The 19,194-nt window shown below is 37.8% G+C and overlaps 1 protein-coding gene across 12 annotated transcripts in view; it reads right to left on the reverse strand.

Moving 5' to 3' along the window:
• Positions 1-19,194, reverse strand: part of Trip12 (thyroid hormone receptor interactor 12) — a 120,688-nt gene that overhangs the window by 64,047 nt on the left and 37,447 nt on the right. For 6 of the 12 annotated variants that reach the window (XR_005974154.1, XM_041650034.1, XM_041650037.1 and 3 more), the window contains exons 3-6: positions 17,537-17,662; positions 15,431-16,233; positions 6,431-6,536; positions 2,911-3,047 (exon numbers count right to left, since the gene is read on the reverse strand). Coding sequence is in view for 11 of the 12 variants with exons in the window: in XM_041650034.1 (XP_041505968.1) it covers positions 2,911-3,047; positions 6,431-6,536; positions 15,431-16,233; positions 17,537-17,662 (1,172 nt within the window). In the remaining variant the exon portion in view is untranslated. The remainder of the gene's footprint in view (positions 1-2,910; positions 3,048-6,430; positions 6,537-15,430; positions 16,234-17,536; positions 17,663-19,194) is intronic. The other 6 variants (XM_041650043.1, XM_041650042.1, XM_041650041.1 and 3 more) reach the window with 3 other exon arrangements.

A 19,194-nucleotide genomic window follows, 5' to 3' on the forward strand; every position in this document is an offset into this window, starting at 1 on the left:
ATATGCTGGCCTAGGCCAACACTGGGGTTACAATACTGGAAACACAAGTCCAGCTTTTTAAGAGGTACTAAGGAATCTCAACTCATATTTTCCTGCTTCTGCAGCAACAGCTCTTAGTCACTGAGTTCCCCCCAGACCTTGGTAGCTCTTTCCAACTCTGACACAATTGTCCAATGATGTGAGGAGTTCCCTTTACATACTGTTGTACAAAATTAAGCACTCAGATTAATCTAGCCTTTAAGCTAATTTAATTAAAAATAGCTTTTTAAAAAAAAAAACAAACACCTGTTAACTCAAAAAGCCCAAAAACTTTATTCATAACCAAAGTAATCGGAAAGAGAAGGCATTAAAAATGGTGGTGGTGGTGCAGGCCTTAATTCTAGCACTCAGGAAGCAGAGGCAGGAGGATCTTTGTAAGTTCAAGACAAGCCTGCTCTAATTCCAGGACAACTAGGGCTGTTAAAAAGAGAAACCCTGCCTCAAAAAAATCAGAGAAGAAAAAAAAGAAAAGAAACTGCGTGCAACGGTATGGTAGCTTACACCTTTAATCCCTGCACTTAGAAGAGGAAACAAGGCAAGTTCTGTGCATTGAGAGCCAGAGTGACACCAGGCCAGCCAGAACTACATAGTGAGAACCTATCTTTTGTTGTTTATAGGACTGTTAATCTTTAATTTTTATCTAGTTTTAATTTCAAAACAAAATAAAACCAAAAGCACCACAATATAAAACACTCAACCACTCTATTTGGTGAAGGAGGGAGGTTTCCTGTCTTAAGGCATCGATGACAGAATAGAGGAAAACAAAAACTGGACATAAGCAGAGAGCCAGGTAGAGATCCTGTCTTAAAAACAACAAAAATAATGCTACAATGCTTTCTAGGATATGACCTTGACCATTTCTTGAAGTTATGAAGTCTTTTTTTTTTTTTTTTTTTTTTTTTGGTTTTTCGAGACAGGGTTTCTCTGTGGTTTTGGAGCCTGTCCTGGAACTAGCTCTTGTAGACCAGGCTGGTTTCGAACTCACAGAGATCCGCCTGCCTCTGCAGTTATGAAGTCTTGACATGAAAAGTGAATACCAGGACACTGCCTATTTTCCCTTGCCAACTACAGAACCACTGTTCAAAAGACAGACATCAAAAAGTAGTTCAAATCACCCCAAATGTGTCCTCTATGCTAATTTTGGTTTGTATTTTATACATAGAAAAACTAAAGTAGATTTTCCCAGAAGTATTTTACCTCAACCCAGAGGAATTTCTGCTATGCATAAAGAAATTACTAAACTCAATGCTACTCTAACAGCAGTAAACATCCATGTGAACATTTCATCAAAAAAAAAAAAAAGGAGAGGGGGCGCCCTCTATCACAGTGATTTCAAATGTAAATGACAGACACACTACAGTCACTTGAAGCATTTACCCTCTTAGATAATGTATCAAAGACCAAATCTACCCTTTCTAGCCTTGAAATGTATACACGTAAATTAAACTCTTCGAACCCCTAGGGAGCGAACACAGCTGTCCTTTGTTTCTATGACCTGGATTGAAGCGTCATAAATCTTAGCTTAGAACTCTGGGAAAGCTTACCCAATGTGTGCCTCAGTTTTCCCCTCATTTATAAATGACAGAAAGAGAACTCACACCTCAGCAGGTTGTTTTGAATAGTCAATGGGATTATATGGAGGAATGTTTAAAGCCACAAATGCAGAGTGAACAGGTGTTACAATTAAAATTACTTTAACAGTAAACTCTAACAATGAATTCAGAAATCTCATTTCTGTCACTCATTTGATGACTGACCTTATACTTTAATATTCTGACTTGAAATAAATAACGAGAGGATAGGAAGTGATGTTCAACACTGAAAAGGAGAGGCCCTGTTATTATCAACAGCCTGAATGAGCCTGCAAGTGATACAGCTTGTATTCTTCCAAACATTTACCAATAACTAGTTAGAAAAACAGAGGGGAATCTTTAAAATTTAATCCCCAATAGAAGAGATGCTACAAATTCAGTGTATAATTCTTCTTAATTTAGATACAGCAATGGCTTCAAAATAAGCCTAGCTAAGCAGAGTACAATAAACATGAGTAACCAGACCTTTCCAGCAATCTAATTTATTACCAACCACAGGCAAAAGAAAAAACTACTGTATAGTCTAATAGCAAATCACACTACATAAAAGCTTTGTCAAAAAGTCTGTATATGCTTTGCAACTAAATTTGATGTAGCACGGTTGTAGAAATACATACACATTCATAAATGAAAAATTACAGTGTTAATTCTGTTTTGAAAGAGCAATTATACACTAGGTTTTAAATTTCACTTACCACAATTATGGTAATGGTAACAGATACTTAAAGCTAAAAAAAATGCATTTTTTTCCTTGGGAGGGGGGTGACACCCAAAGATTATAAAGAAAAAAATTTAAAAGCCCATAGAAATCTAAATACTATTATTATAGTATCTTCAGAACAAAATTAATTTTTAAGGGCTTACAAAATGCTAGTTAAGAGTCATATGCTTACAAAATGCTAGTTAAGAGTCATATGCTTACAAAACAATTTAAAATACATTCTTACATTTTTATTATAAAATTAAATTCACTAAAACAATTGTTAGTCAACTCATGATATATACTGATCCATATATAAAAACCTTAAATGGAAAATTTACACCTTCGTATAAAGCCCTCTGAATGTATCTAGTAAAAGAAATTTTAACAATGAACCTACTAATCAAAACACCCAATTTATTATGTACAACAAAATTGGGCGGGGGAAATATTTCATGGTAACATCTATGGTAATTCTGTTCCCTCCTTTATCTTACGTATAAATTGAAAAAATTCATCCAGAAATAAATTGTTAAGACAAAAAAAAAAATGTCTCAGAACTAAGAAGTGCCCGTCTACCTGCTGCTCCTTGGGGAGCTTCATCTGTCCGGGCAGCTGAGGAATTTACTGTCTCCTGGTTGCTTTCTGGGTCTGCCATTTTCTCTTGCCGCCGAGCCTCAGCTGCTCCTCTCTTGCCCAGGCCAGAGCCTCGCCGACTGCAACAGAAAAATGTCATCAGCATTACCAAGGCACGAGGAGCAATGTATAGACAACGCAAAACTCAAATTCACAAAGCACAAAGCCAGTTTCTTCTCCCTTTTAAATAAAAAATGTTATCAAAAAAAAAAATCACTGAGACTTTGTATTTCTGAAATTCTTCCAAGGTATAGCTCACACAGTACAAGCTTTTGTTACTGGAGCTATTGTCATCTTTACAGATAGAAATGATTTTAAACACTTCCAGCTAAATGGAAAAGTGGATCTTCCTGGAGGACGAAAAAAAAATCTACATATTTAAAATACAAACTCACTTCCAAACATAGACAATGGCTTACAAAATGACAGCAAAAATAGTAGGATCAAAAGATCAGAGAGATCATGCCCATACTCTTATATCAGACTACCTAAATCATTTAAATCAAATATCTTAACAACGCAAAACTGTTAGGGGTTTAATACTTATGAACACCACATATGACTTTGAGAAAGTCAGTTTTAAGGACAGACTGTAGTGCAACCTGATAGTGTCGAGTAACACAAAGAGAACAGGTTCAATGAGCAAGAGAATGAAGCTCTCAATTAACCTGAGTAACTGAGTTTATTTTTAGCCAACTCTAAACAGGAGTGGGCTTAACTAATCTTTGCTTCAAAAGTAAAGAAATCATTCAAACCTAACTTAGTATCAAGCTGCAAATAAGATTTAAATACATTCAACATGTAATTTTCACAATACTCTAGGCGAAACACTCTGTATATACAAGATGTTACTCAAAGACTGTTTCTCTGAAAGAAGCCCGCAAGCTCATTAGGTCAATAAGGAATAAAAAATAAAAAATCTTAAAAATTCATAAAATATAACCTAGACCAAGACTGTTTAATGCAAGAATGCTAGACGGCTTGTGCACAACATGACCACATATACTGAAATTTTACATGCACTGATCACAAGGCCATGTGTAACAAAAGGGTGCAATGAAAGAAAAAGAAAATATTAACACTAAATAATCTATCTGACTTCACATGCAGCAAATTCAAACTATAACCCTTTGGTAAGACTGAAAGGTGGAAGGAGTACTGCAGAGTTGTACAGTTAAGGGAGCATATATCTCTTCTAGGTGATCAGAGGTCAATTCTGAGCTCCCAGAATCCACACAGGAAAGCTCACAATTGCCTGTAACTCCAGCTCAAGAAGATCAGTCACCTTTGACCCCTAAAAGCACCTCCACATTATCAATAAACAAAGATTATTTTAGAAAATGATTTTTTTTCATTTTTTAGAATGTTGAAAATTTGGCACAAAATGTGAATAAAGCTCTGTAGAACTCAGAATTATTTTCTCACAAGCCCTCAAAGGTATTAATAAGAAACCTCAAATGCAGTCAGTTACACTAGTTCTAGATACTTTAAAAGCAATATGGAAAAAATGTGTGTGGAGGACAGAAAACAGAAGTTTTTTATTCTCAGGCTATGAAGATTTCATATTCTATTTGGGTACTGTGGCACAAATCTTTAAAAATCCCAGAGTTCAGAGAAATCTTTGGGTTTGAGGCCAGCCTGGACTACACAGTGAATTCCAGTACCCCCAGGGCTATATAGAGAGAACCTGTCTCATTTAAAGAAAAAAGTCAAATTCTCTCCTCATGTCATCATTAAACACTGAAAGCTGATCAAAACTGAGTCTTAGGAAATAACCAAATGCCATTCAAAAATGACTGCCTACTTAAATCTGAACAGAAATAAGTCAGCCTAAAAATCAGTGACCCATTACTATTTTTACTGCATTTTCTAGAAGAAACTACATTTAAAAGAGGAAGAGTTTGCCGGGTGGTAGTGGCTCGCGCCTTTAATCGCAGCATTCAGAGGCAGAGGCTGGTAGATCTCTGTAATTCCAGGCCAGCCTGGACCACAACAGCTAGTTCCAGGACAGGCTCCAAAGCTACAGAAAAATATGATCTGAAAAAAATAAATTTAAAAAGAAAGAAAGAAAGAAAGAAAGAAAGAAAGAAAGAAAGAATTTCTCTGTTTAACAGCCCCGGCGGCTGTCCTGGAACTCTGTAGAACAGGCTGGCCTCGAACTCACAGAGATCCGCCTGCCTCTGCCTCCCAAGTGCTGGGATTAAAAACAAGGTGTGTGTCACCACACCTAGTGATACAGCCATTAAAGCACACACGCTTTCGGTTCAATCACACCACACTGAAAGTCCACCTTTCATTAAAGGTATCTAATCTGCACAAAAGAGGTCACTGGAAATCTATTTGTAGAACTGTGCATTTTTTCCCCAGCCAGCATTTCACTCTATAGTCTTGGCTGGCCTGGAATTTACTACGTAGACCATGTTTGCCTTTAACTAGTAGAATTTTGCTTGCCTTTGCCACCAGAGTGCCAGGAGGTGACATTAAATCCAGCTCAACCTAATGTCTAAATACTGGTAATAATTGTAAAATGTTTTTTCCAAAAGAGAAAAAATTTAAATGTGTCAAAAAATAACATGGCTTGTGCAACTCCTTTGAGGCATTATGAGTTGAGCTTTCATTTTGATGTTTTTTATTCATTTGTTATGGGATAGGGTCTCACTATGCAGCCCTTGCTGCCCTGGAACTAGCTATGTAGACCAATCAGGCTTCAAACTCAGAGATCTATTTGCCTCTTCCTTCAAGTGCTAGAGGATTCTCAGCCCAACCACACTTGGCTGAGTTTTCACTTTAATTCTGTTGACAATTCTGTTGCAATAGGAATTAGACATGACTAGAATGACTGAATATGTTTACTGCACTGACTCACTTAGAAAAAAACTGGTTTTTGTAGTTGCTATTGATTGCTTTTTCTTTGTGTTTATTTTTGTTTGGCTGGTTTTTTGGACAGGCATGTTGGCACATGCCATTAATCCCAGCACTCCAGAGGAAGGTGGATCTCTGAGTTTGAGGCCACCCTGTGGCTTACAGAGCAAGTTCCAAGACAGCCAGGGCTACACACACACACACACACACACACACACACACACACACACAATTTAAAAAAAAATAAACACCTATCTAGAAAAACAGAATTAACTTTTAAAAATTTTGCATAAAGTTATTCCATTACTTTTATTTAATATGTAAATTACATTCTATATATTACTGAGCTGGGTGTGGTAGCATACTCCTGTGAGCCCATAACTTAAAAGAGACTGAAGCAAGGAAATATTAAGTCACAGGTTACCTTGGTCACAACCAAGACCCTATCACAACAATGGAAGGAGGAAGAGGAAATGAGACAATTTGGAGTAAGGGAAGGAAAAATTAGTTGGTAATTTTAAGATGTACAGAAAAACTGAAACAAAGTTGAAACACCTGAGCAAAAGAAGGTAAAAACTGTAAGCTCAAAAATTTAAATTACCTGGTACTAGCACAGGAGCCCGTGGTCTTTTGACGTGTGCTCCTCCTCAAACTGGGGAGCTCAGCAGGTGGGGACTCACTGCGCTTCTTGGTAGACTTTCTTAAACCTACATGAGAAATAGAAAAGTTGAATTTTCTAAGTTATCATGAATCAGGTGTTCAGAAAACCCATGCTTTTTAAAAAACCTACCAGCTCTTCCCGTGATCTTTAGCATCAGTCCAATCACTCAACACAAGTCTCACAGTAGCCGTCCTGCCTTTCCCAGGTCCTCTACCCTCTAGCTCCTGAGATTTCCCTGGTGTAGACTCTGGACTTAAAGAATTCCATTTAACTGGGTGGTGGTGCCGCACGCCTTTAATCCCAGCACTCAGGAGGCAGAGGCAAGCTAATCTTTGAGTTCGAAGCCAGCCTGGTCTACAGAACTAGTTTCAGGACAGCTAGGGCTGTTACACAGAGAAATCCTGTCTTGAAAAACCAAATAAATAAATAAGGAAGGAAAAGAAAAAAGAAAGAAAAAAATTCTCTCATTAATTTTACACTACCCCTTGATCTATTTTGGCTACTTTATATAAGGCTAATCAAAAAAAGCACAGTATGCAAGACAGTATTTCATTATTTCATTTATGCCATGAGCCTGAAACTAAAGTTTAGTGGAATGACCAATTTTTAGAACATAATAAGGAAGAAATCAACCCAGCAACTTTACAGTTATTCTGAAAGCTACCTAATGCTCTTATAGTGATAGTTGCTACTAAAGTTCTAATAACCAAAAGCTTGTTATTTTTAAATGAAGAAGCCATGACAGCATCTACACTTATACCCTCCTTTTCACCATAAACAATGGTACCATGTATGACAGTATACAGGGCAGTAGGCTCTATTTAATGAAACAACTTCAATAGTGAAAAGACTCCAAAGTCAATACTCTGAATACTACGGGACCAACCATGTTAAATGAATGCAAACTTTTCAGAGCATAAGTATGTGTTTGGTCTCAATTACTTCTATTTTTCCATTAAGTTTTAAGTTTTGGACATATCTTTTTAAGGTGAAAATTCGCTACAGGGTGGGGGAGGGGGGGAAAGACAGAAGTCATTATGTAGCCCTAGCTAGTCTGATGCTTGCTTTGTCTCCCACTGCTGAGATTAAAGTGAACTACCACTACCTGGCCTAGTACTTTTGAGTTCTTAAAGCGCCAAGAAGGGGACTGGGAGAGAATGAATTGAAAAAAATAATTCAAGATATCTATGGGACAAGAGAGATGACTCAGTAATTAAGAAAGCTTACTGTTTTTGCTAGCAATCCAGATTCAGTTTCCGGCACTTACACACAGAAGGCAACCACCTCTATCTCCAGATGTAGGTAGGCCTCTTCAAAGTTCCACAGACCATGCTCTACGCTCCTTGCACACGTACATACACTCAAACATACAGATAATTTTTTTAAATGGCATATTAGGTATCTCCATCTTTTTTATTAAATTAAAACTGCTGCTCATTCAAGTAGAGATCATCTTTATATAATCGGGAAAATTGATGAATGAGTCTTCAAACAAAATCAGACTCTGAAGACAAATCCAATGGCCAGAGTGACACTCACTATAAACTAAACATTCAGGGAGTATATAACCTTTGAAAGAATAGACATTTAAAATAAAAGGAAAAGAATCAGAGCATTATAATGTAATTAATAAATAAAGACTAGCTTAAGAATTCTTGAAATCTCCATTTGGTTTTAGGTTAATTTTCAACCCAATTTCTTGATGTAATCACACACCTGTGCATTCTACTCTACTAAGCCTTTGTCTTGACATACAATTTGGTCACAAGAGACACAACAGAAGTGCATATTGCAATAAAACTGACAACATACTTAGTCAATATTTTAAAAAAAAAAATCCAGCCACTTAGGCAACATGCTATAAATTTTACACTTGGGGTTGGAAATGGGAGGATTAGCCTGGGTTGCATGAATCTCTCTATCTCAGAGAAGAGAGAGAAATTTATTTCAATATTACCTTCACAACACAGTAACTTCAAACCTAGTCTGAGTTACACAAAGCTCTGTCTCAAGCAACCAAAAGCACTCAAGATCGAAGGAAAATATACACAGGAAAAAAAAAGCAAAACAACTTTCACTTACAATAAATCACTTAAAAATCTGTTAAGAGCCAGGAGGTGGTGGTGTACACCTTTAATCTGTGATTAAGGAAGGCAGAGGCAGACTGATCTTTTGAGTTTAAATCCAGCCCTTTCTACGTGAGTTCTAGGACAGCCAAGGCTACACAGAGAAACATTGTCTTGAAAAACCAAACACAAAAAACAGTAAAAAAAAAAAAAAAAAAAAAAAAAAACAAACCTGATAAGGATACTATAATGTTATGTCATGTTATGTGTGTATCTTTCTATATAACATGATAGTGATAGTGGTAAGTAATAGACAGTAACAGAAAGAAGAAAAGCCTGCAGAGCAATGATGGTATACACCTTTATTTCCAGCACTTGGGAGGCAGTGATAGGTGAATCTCTGAGTTCCAGGTCAGCCTAGTCTACAAAGCCAGGGCTGTTACACAGAGAAACCCTGTCTCATCGGGCCCCTCCCCCCCCCAAAAAAAAGGAATGAAAAAAAAAAAAAGAAAAAAGAAAAATGCCTAGTGCCACGAAAAACGGAAAAAGTATTTGCACGTACATGAAAAAAAAAAACCTGCCTTCTGAATTAAAAAAAAAAAAAAGACTAAAAAATATGCACTGAATTCTACCCCTTCACAAAATGTCCATTAAAAGAAAAATCTGACTTTCAGGGTACAGAGAAACCCTGTCTCAAACTCCCTCTACCCTTTAGCACTGGGGAGGCAGAGGCAGGTGGATTTCTGTGAGTTCAAGGCTAGCCTGGTCTACAAGAGCTAGTTCAGGACTCGCTCCAAAGCAATACAGAGAAACCCTGTCTTGAACCACCCCCTCTTCCAAAAAAAAAAAAACAGTTATTTATGGTTGGGTGGCACACTGCTGGGCAGTGGTGGTGAATGTCTTTAATCCTAACACTCTGGAGGCAGAAGCAGGTGTATCTCTGAGTTGGAGGCCATCCTGGTTACAAGAGCTAGTTCCAGGACAGGCTCCAAAGTTACAGCGAAACCCTGTGTGTGTGTGTGTGGGGGGGGGGGGGGGGGGGGGGGGCACGGGACAGTTTTCCAAGTGAAAAGCAAACATTGGCACTGCACTCCCAAATGCTATAAGGCAGAAAATTGAGACAACCACCAATTATAGCTGAGTCTACATAAACTAAAGACACAGAAACTGATGGTGCTAAGAACCTCTGGGGGCAATTCTGAAGTTAAAACAAAAGATTAAATGATAGAAGTTTATGAAGCTACCTGATTTCCAGATCCTGATTACAGAGTTCCTGTATAATTTTCAATTGTGAAGCTGGGCAACTTTCTGGACCCAGGAAACACAGGAATGTTATACTTCACAACATGCAAGTTACAGAAATTCTCGTTTAAAGCATCCAGTCACAAATATATATGTCATGTTCCCACACCACACCCAGGACTCTTCTCAGTTCAAGTTCCTCAGAAGTTTGACACACCTTCACTTTCAGACAGGAGTTTCAAATCTTCCCTGTGGAATTTTACCAACCTAAAAAAAAAACTAATCTAAAAATAGTAACACAGATAAGATTTCGTTACAGAATAATCCAACCAATCATTAGGCAGTAAATCTCAACTCGCACTCACAGCTTAGAAATTAGGTTTCCGCTCTTATCTTACACTTGACTAAGCAGACAATCACTACCACCAAACACTGAAGAAAAGTTCCTAGCTTCAAACAAAACCTATCCAAACGCTAGCAAACACACAGCACTTAAGTCAGAAAAAGACAATATTCAAGCACGGAAAATTACCGCGGTAGTCAAGAAACAAAACTCAATAAACCAAATACAGGATTCTATGTAGAAAAAAATGAATCATAACACAATCTCTTAAAAATAAGCTAGTAAATATGTGGGCTAGGGTGAAATAAAAATCAACAGGTTGGAAGATGAAGCTGGGGAAAGCTACCAGAAAAAATAAAAGTAAACCAAGGACAAAAACGTCAGGTTTCATTTAAGAGGAAATCCCCCTACCCACCCATTTAAAATAAATAGATAAATAAAAACAGGAAATCTAGAGAGAAAATAAACAAGGACCAGGTAACTAGCAATGGGTTTTTCTAGGACAATCCTGACTTTTAGGCTCAAAGTTCAAACCGAATGAAAGTCCTAGATCCAGGGGAAACAAAGACAGTTGGTCAATCTAACAAGGAATGAAAACAAATGTTAAAGAAATAAGATAGTTTTACTTTCTGAGTAACAGATAGTACTTGAGCTAACATAAAAGCAAATTACCAAAACATATAGGTAATTATAGTATTAAAAAATAAAAGTGGTTAAGATACAAGCCATTTAAAATCTGAGAAAATAGCTCTGAAGAGGCTGAGGCAGGACAACTATGAACTAAGAAAAGGTTATAAGACAGGAAAAGACGAATGACTAAAGCACACTCTACAGCTGGCAGCAATACACCCCGGCATAAACAACATCTGGAGGTCATCCTGTCTTCAGTAGGGTGAAACAGTATGGAGACCATATGGAGAAGTATGGAGGTACATGGAATTAAGAAAGTGATATGATCAAATAAAAGTAGAAAAACAACAAAAAAGCATAAAATTCGGGGAAATAACAGATTAAAATGAAACATTTATTTCATATAGTACAGACATTTATAAATTCATGTAATACAACAAGTATAAGAAGAAAACAGAAAGTTTATGTTAAGCGAAAGGTTGGGGAAGTTAGACACAAAGTTCTCCTAAGTCTTAGGATTAACAGCATAGTGGTGTAGTGCAGGTTGGTTTGAGGTTCCATCTTTGGAAATAAAGGGATTTTAAGGGTCCTCAGGGCTGGAGAGATGGCTCAGTGGTTAAGAGCACTCACTGGCTGCTCTCCTAGAGGTCCTGAGTTCAATTCCCAGCTACGACATGGTGGCTCACAAACCATCTGTAATGAGATCTGGCACCCTCCTCTGGCGTGTGGGCATACACGGAGGTAGAATGTTGTATACATAATAAATAAATCTTTAAAAAAAAAAAAGGGTCCTCATTTTCTATAAGGACAATAAAAGATCAAGCCAGGAAGTGGTGGCACATGCCTTTAATCCCAGTACTGAGGAGGCAGAGGCTACTTTCTAAGTAGCCCTAATGAAATTTGCTGGGTTCACTCACACACACATACCATCACATCCCTTACAACATTTAGCTAAGGGAGTGATTGGGAAGAGGAAGGAGAATATTAAAGGAAACAAAAAAAGTAATAGATATGATTGGATTACATGAATATAGAAAGCCATTTTGTATAATTATATATATATAAACTCTTTCCTTTCCCCTTCTTTCTTCTGCATACCTTCCACCCCTTTCTTTCTTCTCTCTCTCTCTCTCTCTCTCTCTCTCTCTCTCTCTCTCTTTCTTGAGGGTTCCACTATGTAGTCCTAAATAGCCTCAAACTCACGACGACCTGCATGCTTCTGCATCTGTCTCCAGCCTGCTGGGACTGAAGATGTGCACCACACCACACCTGGTCCTAGAAACTATTTCTTTAAGGTGACTGGCTGGAAGGGTTGAGAAATGAATCATCACTTATCAGCAGTGGTTGTTCTTCTACACAATCCTGGTTTGATTTCTAGTACCCAAATGTCAGCTCACAACTGTAACTCCAGTTCCAGGGAATCTGACACCCTCTGTCTAAGAGGGAACCATGCATGACCATGGTAAACAAACATAAATGCAGTCGAAACACCCATATACATAAAAAAAAATTAAAATGTTGTTAGTAAGAAAAGAAAGCTCAGCAGGCATAGCGGTGCATGCCTGTAATCTCCACACTAGAGAGGCTCAGGTAGAAGCATCAAGAGTTCAAGTCTTCTAGAGTAAACTATAGTTCAACCTTACTTGCATAAAGAGACCCTGCCTCAAAAGAAATGAAGAAAGAAAGCTGACATTTGAGGAGAGTCTGAAGACATGGCCTGTAGTATTTACTATGTCCCATCACCTGACCATGGAACTACCTTAAGAATTAAGAATCTGGCCAGGCGGTGGTGGCGCACGCCTTTAATCCCAGCACTCAGGAGGCAGAGGCAGGCAGATCACTGTGACTTCGAGGCCAGCTAGTTCAGGGACAGGCACCAAAGCTACAGAGAAACCTTGTCTCGAAGGAAAAAAAAAAAAAGAATTAAGAACCTAGTCTGGTGGTGGTAGCACACGCCTTCAATCCCAGCACTTGAGAGGCAGAGGCAGGAGAATCTCTATGTGTTCGAGACCAGCCTGGTCTACAAAATGAGTGCCAGGACAGGCTTTAAAGCTACACACAGAAACACTGTCTCAAAAAAAAAAAAAAAAGAAAAAGAAAAAGAAAGAAAGAGTAAGAAAAGAGATGAATAACTTGAGTGAAGTACTGAGAAGAGGAAAGGAAGAATATCAATCTTCAGCATTTTAATAACGTAAACAGAATCCAATTTACTGGCTATGAAAACTACAGTTTTCTAACAGAAACACCCAAAAAGAAAGCTATCAGTTATTACTTCATTTCAAGTGGGAAAGAGAAATAGACATTAATATTTCTAATTGTCAAGAAAACCTGGGCAGATAAAAAAAGGACATTGAGCCTATAATTAGTGATCCTAGAGAAGTTAAATAAGAAGGAGAACCCAAAGAAAAACATATAGGCATCCTCCTAAATATTAACCTTCATCAGGCGATGAAAGATACAGAGACAGAGACCCACATGGAAGCACCGGACAGAAATCTCAAGGTCCAAATCAGGAGCAGAAGGAGAGAGAGCACGAGCAAGGAACTCAGGACCGCGAGGGGTGCACCCACACACTGAGACAATGGGGATGTTCTATTGGGAACTCACCAAGGCCAGCTGGCCTGGGTCTGAAAAAGCATGGGATAAAACCGGACTTGCTGAACATAGTGGACAACGAGGACTACTGAGAACTCAAGAACAATGGCAATGGGTTTTTGATCCTACTGCACATACTGGCTTTGTGGGAGCCTAGGCAGTGTGGATGCTCACCTTACTAGACCTGGATGGAGGTGGGTGGTCCTTGGACTTCCCACAGGGCAGGGAACCCTGATTGCTCTTTGGGCTAACGAGGGAGGGGGACTTAATTGGGGGAGGGGGAGGGAAACGGGAGGCGGTGGCGGGGAAGAGACAGAAATCTTTAATAAATAAATAAATAAATAAATAAAATAAAATAAAAAAAGAAAAAGAAAACCTGGGCAGAATGGGGTACCAAGCTTTTTCAGCAAGTCTTTCATTTCCTTTTGATGCTAAAGTTACTAAACTTCCAAATCCCAATGCATTACCTACACAATTTTAAATGATGTCACCTTTCTAATAATCATATGATATAAGTAAACAAAAAATGTTATGGTTAAGCAAGTAAGGAGCTTGCTTACTACCAAACTTAAAGACATCAGAATCCAAAGTAGGAAAGAATCAAGTTGTCCTCTGGCCCCCATAAGCACCACAGCACATGCCCAGGTATGTGTGTGCATAGCTATAGATTTAGTGCTCAACAACAGGGTTAACACCTGAGGCTCTGTATTAAGTTAGGCTGATTTGGTATTAGCTGAAGTTTTTGAATAAGAACATTAGTAAGAGTGCCGATCTGAAGGCTCAGCCAGTAAAGGTGCTTGACACTGGGGTGAGAACCTGAATTCCATCTCCAGGACCCACAGGGTGGAAATAAAGAAACATACGTACAAAGACATATGTTTACCCACAAACACAAGAAACAAAAGTAACTTTTTTTAAAAAAAAATGCTAGCAGCAACCATTAAAAGGCTTTCAATAATTAAGGAATTCCTTAGCTCTATCTAGCCAATCTTATAGGACTCAAAATAGAAAGACTGTCTGAGCACCAAAGTGCTACGCTATATGCTTGCAATCCCAGGCTAAAGTATGAAGATCACAATGCTTGAAACTAGTTTGAGCAACATGCTGAGACTGTCAAGAATTTCAAAACGTAAAGAAAATTAAGACCCTTAAACTTGTTATAAAATGTAAAAAGGGCTAGGTAGTGGTAACACATGCCTTTAATCCAAGCATTCAGATGACAGAGGCAAATGGATCTCAGTTTGAGGTCAGCCTGGTCTACAGAGTAAGTTCCAGAACAGCCAGGCTACCCAGAGAAATGCTACTACCCACCTACCCCCAAAATGAAAAGGATGTGGCTTATGTTCTTAAGTTCTTTGTCCTTTATTTCTTACAACAGAACAAAGGGAACAGCTTCAATATGACCATAATCAGAAGTTATAAAGTCAGTATCATCTGTCTGCCTCAGTTACAAGAAGAAAGTCTCCTGAGAAGAGGGGTGGAGTGAAGTGGAAAGGGGGGAGTGGAAGGGGAAAGGGAAGGGGGAAAGAGAAAGCGAGAAAGAGCATGAGCACCTGTGTGTGCACCAAGGTAGTTCAAAAAGAAAAGTATACCGCACTATGCTTCTTCCATCTGTTTCTTTGCTTAAAATATTGCTCCTACTCTCCTACAAACTTCAACATGATAATATTCCTTCCATTAAGTTAAGTGCCTAGTAAGTAATACATGGAATGTAAGAAGCACCTTTTAAAAGCACCTTAACAAGTCAAAATATTGCACTTTTTAAATCTAGTACAGAACACCAACTTTTCCCCCATGCTGACATTAGGAAATGACTGATCAGTAGATACTGTAAAGACAAACATACAGACAATGAAATAAGATTACTTAGCACTAGTAAGTTAATTACTAAGCAGCAATAAGTCTGTCTCTGCAATTTAACTTGTATTTCAATTGAAATGCATTGCCATATGGAGATAAAATAGTAAATCTGAGAAAATAAATAAAACTAACTTGAAAGCATAGTCACTCCTGACCAACCAGGAGATGTTCTTTAAGTAAAGAAAGATTGTCCCATAAACTTACTTGCTAATTTGGCCTGTAATCCAGAAGGTCCAGGTTTTGATGTCTCTGACTTAGAAGACCCTGGAAGAGACAGTTTTGTTTTAGGTAGGCTAACTTTAGGGCTGAAACGAGCAGCCCAATCAAATTTTGAAGAGCCACCAGTTTTACTCTGCTCCTTTTCCCTGCTACTTCTTCTGGGACTAGGACTGGATGCTGAACGGGAACGCCTGGCCTTGTTCTGGTCTTTTCCTTGTTTCACCCTGGCACCTGGTGGTACAGTCGAAGAGGCTGAGGCTACAGCCGAAGAGGAGGAGGAAGTAGAGGCAGCAGAAGAAGAATCGGTGATGGTGCTACACCCAGCTTTGGCTGAGGTGGCTGATTTTGAAGCCAGCTTGGTGGGTTTTGCAGATCTTTCTTCGGCACCAGTTGATTCAGACCCAGGACCACTCTTTACACAAGAACTCTCTGTCCTCTTTCTTTTCTGACTCCGTGAACTACCAGCAGCCACACTCTTTCTGGTGTGAGCCTTGCTTGTTGATGGCAATTGTGCAGATTTCACTTGTTGCTCCTGATCTAAATGTCTCTTCTTTGACTTATTGTGTGGCTTATTGGTTTCTGAGAGAGACTCAATGTGCTGAAATGCTCTGGGTTTTTTCGCAGAGCTAGGAGAATTGGTTCTGTTGTAGTCTGGACTAGCACTGCGTTTCACTCCTCGAGAATTGTCTTTCTTAGGCACCTGCCCCGTTTTCTGCCTTTCAGAAGTATTGGCTCTGTCTGGATCCTCTGGTTGTAGAACTATGACAGTAGATGATGAACTGCAGCTTCTAAGAGGTTAGATAAGAAAAAGAGTTAGTAGTAGCATATCACGAGTAAACCTGCCATCTAACACTTAAGCCTAAAACTCCCCAAAATCCCTGGACTAAATACTTGGGGGGGGGGGGGGGGGGGGGACGGACAATTTTTGTGAAATCCAATATTAAAATTTTCAAATAGTTCAAAAACAAAAGAGAAAGACTGATTTTTTAAATGTCTTGTTAGGAGAAAAAAAAGCATACTTTTTACAGGGAGAAGAGGGAGGAGGTATTCTCTCTCTCTCTCTCATAGCCCAGAATTGTCTATAACTAAGAAGAGTCTCAGCTAAGACTGTCTTTGAACACTGGTCCTGCTTCTATTTCCATGTGCTGGGGATTTCAGGCTTGCGCCACAATACCCGGCTCAAAGTAAGAATACTCTTTGGTCCAAAGATCACTGACAATCCTGATCAAAAGAATTTATTGTTTTTAAAAAAAAGAATGCTTAGTGGTTCATAATCACTAAGCTAGAATACTTAAGTTCAATTCTAAAAGACAAATGTTTTCCCAATGTGTAGAGGAAATAAGCATAAATCATTTCTGAAAGATTGGACACCATCTTAGAAAACAATCTTCTCAGTAACACCCCTTTGCAAAGCCTCCTACCAATTGGAGATGTAGAGAGATGGCTTGTTTAAAGAGTACTTGCTGCTATTGATTCCCAGCACCCACGTGGAGGTTCACAAGCACCAGTTCTCGGTATCCAAAACCCTCTTCTGGCCTCCTCTAGCATCCACATATATGTAATACACATAAATAAAATAAAATTTCCTTTAAAAAGAATATTGACTTGTACTAAAAAAAAATACTGTCTTAAACAGGTGCTCACAATCAGCATTTAAAAAAATGTTAATTAAATGACACCATCAACTGCCAACAATGGGGCACAAGCAATTAAGAGAAGCTGAGTTCAGTTCCCAACACCCTGACCAGGTGGCTCACAACTAACTCCAACTCCAGGGAATCCAATGCCGTCTTCTGGTCTGTAGGCATTGGCACTCATGTGCACACACCCACCAAGATATATATACACACAAAGGGTTTTTTAAATGCCTAACATGGTTTGTTAAGCAAATGAGGAACCTCATGACTCCCCAATAAGTAAAAATTTCATCGACTAAGGTATGTATAAGTGATACCACCAGAAAGGGGATAAAATATATACTCAGAGGAAAAAAGAAAACTTGTGTAGATAACTTTGTAAACTTTAATATTATGCAATAATTCAAATGCAATTTGTCTCCCTTGAAATTGTACAAGCAATGTGAAAATTTACCTTTTAGAAAGGTGTCCCCTTGACAGTTCAGAAGTGGTATTAGATTGCACTTTGGGTGCCTTAAAATTAGATTTTCTACTCTCAGGAGGGATATATCCCTTATGTTTTGCCTGCCCTAAATGTGACCTGTCAGCAAAAAATCAAAACAGAAATCTATCAGGACACTGAGATGCAAATACAGTATCGAAAGTGAAATTTTTACATTAAAAAAAAAAGGTCTCGCAAATCAGAGTTGACCTACACTTCTTCCAAATATTCATTAACTTGAGATCCTATCAAATAATCTGCGAAAAGTAATTTTTGTCTTGGACCCAACCACCTCTGTACCCAAAGGTGAAGATTCCTAAGTATCAGTTACCAAAAGGCAGTGTTTACTTGAGTAAACTTTTCAGATTTCATTACAGAAATTCAAATATTTTCACACAAAACACACACATAAAGCATATATTACTTTTAATATCAGTGTATGCTAATACACAGTAGGTTGACTAAATGACAATGTACTATATATCCCGAACTGAATTCTGGATGCATTAATGAGGAAGAAATGATAAATAGCACAGATATATTTGTCTTGATATGTTTAACATTATTACATAATGCAACATATATAAAAATACATTATTACATAGTATCCCATTAACTTAAAAAACTTAAAAAAAAAAAAGCAAAATGGCTTTAAAGATTCATTATAGCTGCTGGCTAAGCAGACCAGCAGTAAAGTATGTGCCCAGTTATCATGCTTGACAAGATCTTGGTTTCAAGCTCAAGCACAGAAAGTAGGAAACCTATTTTTGTTTTTTCTTCAAAAAAAAAAAAACTTTGAAGAAAAAAGGCAATTATGATTCAAAAAATGATAGTTTCCAATTTGTACATTAAAATTCAGGTAAGGACATTAAATGAGAAACCCATTTTCAATCTGGTTTTGCATAAAAAATCAATGTGGGTATTAAATAGTAAATAAAACATTATAAAATCAAGACAGTATTAATAGAAAGTACATATGTGCAAATGTACACATACATCATCCTGGAGACAATAAAATTTACCACAAAACATTAGTTCATGTTCAAAAGACTCCAGTGATATACCTACATTTTGTTTATTTACAACAAATTTTTGTATCAATGCCATCATTATTCTAAAAGCAAGTTTTGAAGAAATTGTGTCAACTGTTAGATTTTGTGTAACCAGTCAGGGTCTACCTGATAATTACATAGACAATAAAAAGGTACATAAACATCTATCAAAAAAACTCATCTTAATAAAAATAATTGGGACCCATGTTCCTCATAAAAGTGTTCTAATAAGGAACGAGAGCACAGTGTTATTAATAATGAAGACAGTTGCATTTCTAAAAATAAATTGACTAGGGTAGAATAACTTCAACTAATTTGTATGCAGTAGGTCCTGGGTTTGGTCCTAACTTTGCAAATTGTTCTATAGTTACTTACAAAGAGAGGTGTAATATTGTTTTTTTCAGAAAAGGATTTAGTAGCAACAGAATATTTATATACTGTATCATCCAGATACTATATTATTTTCATAGTTTTCCTGTTATACTAGTTATACTTGTACTGGAGAATGAACTCAGGGCCTTGCACATGCTAGACAAGTGATCTACTCCTGATCTGTCCTCAAAAGTTTAATAATTTAAA

Source organism: Microtus oregoni, unplaced genomic scaffold (assembly GCF_018167655.1).
Source record: "Microtus oregoni isolate MIOR12 unplaced genomic scaffold, Mior012 000004F_ref0000308, whole genome shotgun sequence".
Lineage (NCBI taxonomy): Eukaryota > Metazoa > Chordata > Mammalia > Rodentia > Cricetidae > Microtus > Microtus oregoni.